The sequence below is a fragment of the Crocuta crocuta genome, unplaced genomic scaffold (genome assembly GCF_008692635.1).
Source record: "Crocuta crocuta isolate KB4526 unplaced genomic scaffold, BGI_CrCroc_1.0 scaffold26, whole genome shotgun sequence".
In the NCBI taxonomy this organism is placed as follows: domain Eukaryota; kingdom Metazoa; phylum Chordata; class Mammalia; order Carnivora; family Hyaenidae; genus Crocuta; species Crocuta crocuta.
This window is the reverse complement of record NW_027532249.1, coordinates 11,769,700-11,778,475: the sequence shown is the minus strand read 5'-3', so window position 1 is coordinate 11,778,475 and position 8,776 is coordinate 11,769,700. Positions and strand designations below refer to the sequence as shown.

Here is an 8,776-nt window from a genome sequence, read left to right as displayed (position 1 = left end):
TTATTTATTAAACCAAACAAAGAAGCTTTATGTAGTTTTTATGTGGCTTATATTCACCAACGGGAAAAGGGCGGGGAGAAATCATGTTAGGTATTTCTTTATAAACTAGAATTAAGAAATTATCAGTTTTTATTTGGCTTCTTAATAGTTTGCTTTATTTTTTTTATAAGGGGGTTATGAAATGAAAACATTTTAAAAATAGTTCTCTTAAGGTTACATCAACTTGCATGTCAGTACAGTTTCATTTAAATTATTAGAATCAAAGTATATGCACTTAAGAATTCATTGAGAGTAACCACCATGACTTTCAGATGACTGGTTCTCACGAAAATCACATATACAACCATAAATTGCAAATTTCCTAGGAAAATTCAGTGTAAAACTTGGTGCATTACATTAATAGTTGTGACTCTGACAGTAGCACTCACCAAATATTCTGTCTGCTCACTCATATTTTCTAGCTTCTTCTGTTGTTAAATGGTGCTATGTGGCAAGTTCTGGCCAGTGAAATCTGAAGAAAATTGACAAGGTTTATTTCTAGACTGAGATAATGCAGGGCTTATGCACTCTCCGTCTCTGCCAAGGGCACAAAGAAAGCCATGCATTCCTCATGCTACAGCCATGAGATAACGTGCCACTGTCAACCAGAGTCTGAGTGTTGGAGGCTGTACAGAGCCCCTGAGATGGATACGTAACATGAGCAAGAAGAAAATATTGTATGAGGCCACTGGGATGTTGAGGCTACTCTGTTACTTCAGCACAACCTAGCCTATCCTGACTAGTGTGGTATTAAGTTAATCCTGAATGTGCACTGGGGTTTAGTAATCTTTTACCATACAATCCTTCTTCTTAGGTGGTTCCAGATGTTCATGAAGGGAATTTTTCCAAACAACATGAAACAATGATGGACTTGAGCATTCTGCCTTCCCCCAATTTCACACTCAAGGTCCCTCCTGAAGAAACTGCTGAGAGTTCTAACTTCATTAGCTATGTGCTGGAGAAAGCTGTTCAGCATTTTAAGAAACATTTTTAAAACAGGTAAGCAGAGTGCTGGGTTAGTATGCCTTGTTGACAGCAATAGACGCTTCATAAAAGGGAAAATAACAAAACTAGTTTAAAAAATTTTTTTAAACATTTATTCATTTTTTTTAAATAATTTTTTTAATGTTTTATTTATTTCTAAGAGAGAGAGAGAGAGAGCGCGCAAGCAGGGGAGGGTCAGAGAGAGAGGGAGTCACAGACTGAAACAGGCTCCAGGCTCTGAGCTGGCAGTCAGCACAGAGCCCGTCGCGGGGCCCGAACCCACGAACCACGAGATCATGACCTAAGCGAAAGTCGGACGCTTAACCGACTAAGCTACCCAGGCGCCCCAAACATTTATTCATTTTTGAGAGAGAGAGAGAGAGTGCAAGTTGGGGAGGGACAGAGAGAGAGACACACACACAGAATCTGAAGCAGGCTCCAGGCTCTGAGCTGTCAGCACAGAAGCCAATGCAGGGCTTGAACCCACAAGTGGTGAGATCATGACCTAAGTGAAGTAGGATGCTTAACTGACTGAGACACCCAGGCACCCCCAAAATTAGTTTTAAAATACCTGGAAAGTATGTTTAAACTCATCAATAATCAAAGACATAAAAATTAAGACAAGATAGCATTATATGCCTATCAAATGTGTAAGTTAAAAAAAACACAAAATCATAATAGGAGTGTGATAAAATGGGAATTCTTATGTTATTAGCAGGAACACAAACCGTTGTTGCCTTTTTGAAAATAGCTTTTGGAAAAGCTATTTGAGGGGCCCCGGGCAGGTCAGCTGGTTGAACGTCTGACTCTTGGTTTCAGCTCGGGTCCTCATCTCCTGGTTTCATGAGTTTAAGCCCTGAGTCAGGTTCTGTGCTACCAACACAGAGCCTGCTTAGGATTCTCTCTCTCCTTTTCTCTCTGCCCCTCTCCTGCTCACTCTCTCTCTCTGTCTCAAAATAAAAACTTAAAAAAATAAAAATAAAAAAGTCCCCTGCCTAGCCCCAAAATCTGTATTTGCAAAGTTATTTAAAATAGTAAAATTTAAAAAATAATCTTAATGTCTAAAAACAAGAGAATGGTTAAGTTGTAGCTTAATATCTTCTAAATTAATGGCACGATTAAAATTGTATGTAGCATGTAATATTCTCTTTGGGTAATATGATGAATCTTAAAGAATAATTAAATTTTAATTCTAAGTTATCATTTATAAGGGACATTTTTAGTAAGGTCAATGTATAATTAAGCTAGATATTATGGAGTTTGCTGCCTGTCCCTTTAAGTTTTGGAGAACTTTTTTTCAAGTTGTAATAGTCAAACAATCAAGATCTTTTTATCATCTACTAAGTGAAGGCACAAACCCAGGTACTGTAGAGAAGAAAATGATAAATTTGACAAGATTCTTTCCCAAGTGAGCTCCCTATCCAGCAGGGGATGGGGTGACAGGTTATAAAACATACATATAACAATGACACAAGGTGGCATATAGCTAGTCCCAAGTCCTGGGAATTGAGGAGAGGACACTTCACTTTCCGGAAAAGGAGAAACTTCTCGGCTGGATATATTTCCTGTTTCCTCTTCCTTTCCCACTGGCCTTTTTTCCCCTTTCCTTTGATCTTTCCCTCCCCTCCTTGCCTCCCATCCTCTCTTCTCTCTTCTTTTCTTAAAAAAAAAAGGATTTTCCATTATTTTATTATATATTAATTTTTTTCAAAAGCCAAGACCATTTATTGTATTATACATTCTGAACTTTTATTCCAAGAAAAAAATACTGTATAAAATTATTTATTAATATTTTGATGCTTTCTGCTTTTTTTTTTTAAAGGTAAGAAGACCTGATGCATCTGACACCTGGCAAGTAGAATTACCTTTTCAGGTATCTCTGAGACCTGAAAATCCCAAATGTATAAAATAGTGTAATAAATGTAAAACCAGGAAAGCAAGTCAGTTTTATATTATGAAGTACTGTTAATTTTACATTGAATGGCAGATTAATAGCTACTAAAATTGAGTTAAAGTAAAATTCCTTTTTAAAAAACTCACACGTACATATTACTAAATTCTGTGGTACATTAGTAGTCTTTGTATATTAAATGATATTATATCACCAAGATGTCTGTGTCCTATCATTTCTACTACAAACACGCCATTTTCTCATTAACAAAGGATACTTCTTTCAATTTGCTTTTGTATTTATAATAATTGGCTTTTTGAAAAGCATCTATAGTTCATTTCTTTGTTGAGTAAAAACCTGTAACTTATGCATAGATTGTTTTTTCTGTTGAATACACTTCTGCATGAATAAATTTATTAACTGCTAATGAAAATTAGAACTTTTCGGGGATCTTCTGACAAGACTTTTATTTTAAAATGCTTTCTCTTCAGTGAAGCCACCTTTGGAGTTAGTCATTACTCCCACCAGTTCTGTCCTCTCAAATCCATTCTGATATTTCTCTTCTTTTGGTCCAAACCCTCAAAAAAATTTTTAAGTTTATGTATTTATTTTGAGAGACAGAGTGTGTCCATTTACACGTGAGCCAGGAAGGGGCAGAGAGAGGAGAGACAGAGAATGCCAAGCAGGTTCTGCACGTCTAGCACAGACTCAAAGCGGGGCTCAATCCCATGACCATGAGATCATGGCCAGAGCCGAAACCAAAAGTCAGCACTCAGCTGACTGCGCCATCCTGGTGCTCCCAGACCTTCACATTTTAAAAGGAACTTCCACTTAAGGAAAGGTCATCTTTCTGCAGCTCAGGTCCCTGAAAAACTTCCATCTCCCACTGAAAGTCTTAGTCCAAGAGTGAAGCGATCACATGTTAGAACTTCAGGGCTAACTGGAAAGTCATTATGAACACTCATATTGGTTGATCTTATTTATCACAAGCCTGAAAATGCACAGTCCTGGAAAAGGTGGCATCTCTGTGCACACGTGTAATTTTTTTCTTAAATAGTTTATTGTCAAGTTGGTTTCCATAAAACACTCAGTGCTCATGCCCATCACCCTCCTTCCCGTCTCTTCCACCCCTATCAGCCTTCAGTTTGTTCTCAGTATTCAAGAGTCTCTCATGGTTTGCCTCCCTCCCTCTCCCCAACTATTTTTCCCCTACTTATCCCTCATGGTCCTCCGTTAAGTTCCTCCTAATCNCATTATTGGTGTATAAAAATGCAACCAATGTCTGTACGTTGATTTTCTATCTTGCAACATTGCTGAATTCATGGATCAGTTCTAGTTAGTTTCTGATGGAGTCTGTCGGGTTTTCAATGTAGAGAGTATCATGTCATCTGTAAAGAGTGAAAGTTTGACTTCTTCTTTGCCAATTCTGATGCCTTTTATTTCCTTTTGTTGTCTGATGGCTGATGAGAGGACTTCCAGCACTATGTTAAACAACAGTGGTGAGAGTGCACATCCCTGTCATGTTCCTGATCTCAGGGGGAAACTCTCAGTTTTTCCCCACTGAGGATGATGTTAGCTGAGGGCTTCTCATAAATGGCTTTTATGATGTTTAAGTAGTTCCTTCTATCCCGACTTTCTCGAGGGTCTTTATTAAGAAGAGATGCTGTATTTTGTCAAATGCTTTTTTGTATCCATCAACAGGATCATTTTCTTTTGTTAATGTGATGTCTCACATTGATTCATTTATGGATACTGAATCAGCCCTGTAACCCAGGAATGAATCCCACTTGATCATGGTGGATAATTCTTTTTATGTGCTGTTGGATTCGATTTGCAAGTATCTTGTTGAGGACTTTTGCATCCGTATTCATCAAGGATATTGGCCTGTAGTTCTCTTTTTTTTTGCTGGGTCTCTGTCTGGCTTGGGAATCAAACTGATGCTGGCTTCATAGAATGAGTCCAGAAATTTTCCTTCGATTTCTATTTTTTGGAATAGCTTGAGAAGAATGTTTTAAATGTGGTAGAATACCCCAGGGAAGCGTTCTGGCCCAGGTCTCCTATTTGTTGGGAGATTTTTGATAACTGATTCAATTTCTTCACTAGTTATGGGTCTGTTCAGATTTTCTATCTCTTCCCAGCACACATGTCATATTTTAAAAGGAGAGCACAATATGAAAGAGGTTGAGGTTTGATCACCAAAAATCAGCACNCCACAAACCGCGAGATCATGACCTAAGAGAAAGTCGGACGCTTAACCGACTAAGCCACCCAGGCGCCCCTCAAAATTAATGTTTTAAAGAGATGGGATGCCAAGTTTCACTTCCGTTTTGAAGAACACATTACTAAAGAATTAATTTAAATAATAAAAAAGATTGAGGGTAAAGAAAAAAATAAAAAGAATATTTAAATCCTGGAATAACCCCCCGCTTGTTCCTGATAAACTTCGATCACATCCTCTTACTCCATCTCCAGTTCTTTCGGAGTGTGATTATCGGCAATTCTCTGACCTTCAAAGAGAAACCTGAGCAAATTCATTGGAACTCCCTGTTGTTAACAATAGGATTCTTTGAGTTTCTTGAGACATGTTGTCATTTTCACTTTGAAGTGAATCTCACTGCTATCCTGTCTAATGACTTTGAGTTTAATGTATTCTCCTTCCTTCTTATCCCCCATGTCCTTAGTTGAAGGTTTTGCCTCCTAGTCAGACATGGTGGTGGTGGCTTCACCCAGGGTTTCCTGTGAAGGTCCTGGGTAGGCAGAATCACGCTCTGGGGTTTACAAAAATCTAGATTGCTTTTTTTATTGTGGTAAAATATATATAACATACTGTATTATTTTAACCATTTTTAAGTGTACAGTTCAGAAGCATTTAGCACATTCACATTACTGTGCAGCCATCACCCCCATCCATCACCAGAACTTTTTTCATCTTCCCCAAATTAAACGCTATACCCATTAAACACTAACTCCCCATTTCTGTCTTCTTTCAGTGCCTTGCAAGCACCATTCTAGTTTCTGTGTCTATGGATTTGCCTCCTCTAGGCATCTCACATAAGTGGAATCATACAACCTTTGTCCTTTTGTGACTGGCTTATTTTACTTAGCATGATGTCCTTAAGTTCCATCTGTTTTGTAGTGGGTGTTAGATTTCTTTTTAAGGCTGAAGACTATTCCTTTGTATGTGTGTCACGTTTTTGTTTATTCACTCATTCATCCATGGGTTGCCTCCACTTTTTGGCCACTGTGAATAAGGTTGCTATGAGCATGAGTGTACTTCATTGTTTCTTCGTAAAATTGCTATAAAAGGGCTCTCTTTGAACAGGGCCATACATATTTTATGGAAAATCCAAGACGTCACTTACTTAACCTCATAATTTGAACCTTGGTGCAATAACAATAAGAGAGTCGTTTGCTAGTATATGTCACTAAAGATTACACTGGAAATATATTTGTAGTCTGTCTTTCAAGTTATAAAGAGGAATATAATGAAAGAGAGGACACAAAACCTTTAAAGCATTTTCCACACAGTGTTGATATTCTATTTGACAGGAAGTCTTGTCAGAGAAAGTTAGAGGAATCAGAGGCAGCCAGTTGACCATAATCCACTCCAGATGAATATAAAGCATGTTGGTATTTTGGAAAAGCTATTTGAGGGGCCCCCGGCAGGTCAGCTGGTTGAACACCTGACTCTTGGTTTCAGCTCGGGTCATCATCTCCTGGTTTCATGAGTTTATATACCATGAGGGCTTTAAAAAAATAGGACACTATTGATAGAATCCTGGGTTCCTTAATGTTCCTTAATGTCTCAAATAAACAGAGCCTTTCAACCATATATATTTGATATATTTGTCAGAGAAGGTGCCAAAAAATAAGTTAAAAGGGGAACCTTTCTAAGGGCCTTTCTAAAGGGACTACAAGCTATGGAAAACTTGCAGACTGAGGCGCAGGAAGAGGGGGTTGATAAGTGGAGAACAGAGGTCTTGCAAAGCCTCTGTGACAAGGCTGCCCTGGATTCCAGACCCCACTGCTGTATTTCCAGGTGTGTGACTTCAGGCAAGACACTTAATCTCTCTAAACCTCAGTATCCTGACTGAGGATAAAAGGATATAATAGTAGGAATAGTTTTTGTTTTATAGCATAGTTGTGAGAACTACAAGAAATAATCCATAATGATAAGCATCAATAAATGGGAGCATTGATTATAAAGTAATATTATTATCAAGTGCCGGACTCACAGTTGGCTCTCAAAAGTGTTAGTTTCCTGTTTTTCTTTACCTAATTATACCAACATTTAAAAAAAATTGTTTTAATGTTTATTTATTTTTGAAGGAGAGAGACAGAGCATGAGCAGGGGAGGAACTGAGAGACAGGGAGACACAGGATCTGAAACAGGCTCTAGGCTCTGAGCTGTCAGCACAGAGCTTGATGTGGAGCTTGGACTCACCAGCCGTGAGATAATGACCTGAGCCAAAGTCGGACACCCAACCAACTGAGCCACCCAGGAACCCCTATACCAACATTTTTGAGTTTGTTGTGTAAAGAAAAAGTTTCTTTAGACCAATAATATTCAAATGTTTTTGCTCTCAAACTTCCTAAAAGGAACATGAAAAAAGTTGTATATGCTCTTGCATGTGATTTTTCACCATAAGTTGAAAGACTAGCAAAATTGTATCTTCCCATGTCTTGTAAATATTTGTATTTTAAAAATTAAATGGTTTCATCCCTCTTTAAAATGCTTCCAATGGAATCAAAATATCGTGGCAATTTGATACCCAGCATCATCCACCTAAACAAATACACAAACAAGTTTTTCTTTAACAGTGAGGAATTCTGTTTCTTTGTATTTTCTCCTTAAACTCTGTTTTTCCTTCTCCTTTTCTCAAAGAATTTTATCCTAATGTGATATATTTTTATGTTTAAGCATCTTCTATTGATCAATAAAATGTAAGCATTTTTAGATTTTTTTAAAGTTTCTCTCTCTCTTTCTTTCTGAGAGACAGAGAGAGATGGAGCATGAGCAGAGGAGGGGCAGAGAGAAAGGGAGACACAGAATACAAAGCAGGCTCCAGGCTCTGAGCTGTCAGCACAGAGCCCTACACAGGGATCAGACCCAGGAACCATGAGATCATGACCTGAGCTGAAGTCAGATGCTCAGCGGACTGAGCCACCCAGGGGCCCCAAGTTTATTTATTTATTTTGAGAGAGACAGAGACAGCATAAGGACAGAGAGAGAGGGAGAATCCCAAGCAGATTCTGCACTGTCAGTGCAGAGTCCCATAGGGGGCTCAAACACACAAAACTGCAAGATCATGACCTAATCTGAAATCAAGAGTTGGTTACTTAACTGACTGAGCCACCAGGCACCCATTTGATTTTAAAAATTAAAAATCTGCTCAGAGTGGCACCTGGGTGGCTCACTTGGTTAAGCGTCCAACTCTTGATTTTAGCTCAGGTCTTGATCTCAGGGTCCTGAGTTCACGCCCTACAGTGGGCTCCATCCTGGGCATGGAGTCTACTTTAAGAAAAAATTTGCCTTGGGGTGCCTGGGTGGCTCAGTCCGCTGAGCATCTGACTTCAGCTCAGGTCATGATTTCCCTGTTGACAAGTTCGAGCCCCACATCAGGCTGTGTGCTGATAGCGCAGAGTCTGGAGCTGGCTTCAGATTCTGTGTGTCTTTCTCTCCGCCCCTCCCCCGCTCATGCTCTGTCTCTCTCTGTCACAAAAATAAAATAAACATAAACAAATGTAAAAGATTTTTGCCCGGACAAAAATCTAGGTATCAAATATTCATTCTCAATTGAGTTATCATCCATAATTGTTATTTTCACATATCGATTAAAATAACATAAATATACATATCTA

The 8,776-nt window shown here is 38.6% G+C and overlaps 1 protein-coding gene and 1 pseudogene across 1 annotated transcript in view; one reads left to right on the top strand and one right to left on the bottom strand.

Moving 5' to 3' along the window:
- CLUL1 (clusterin like 1) overlaps window positions 1-2,975 on the top strand; it is a 30,616-nt gene extending 27,641 nt beyond the window's left edge. Inside the window, exons 7-8 of the mRNA XM_077778235.1 lie at window positions 854-1,038; window positions 2,846-2,975. Of these exons, the coding sequence (XP_077634361.1) occupies window positions 854-1,033 (180 nt within the window). The 3' untranslated portion in view covers window positions 1,034-1,038; window positions 2,846-2,975. The remainder of the gene's footprint in view (window positions 1-853; window positions 1,039-2,845) is intronic.
- A 2,342-nt stretch (window positions 2,976-5,317) lies between these two features.
- On the bottom strand, window positions 5,318-5,640 carry LOC144243166 (small ubiquitin-related modifier 1 pseudogene; annotated as a pseudogene).
- Window positions 5,641-8,776: the final 3,136 nt, after the last annotated feature.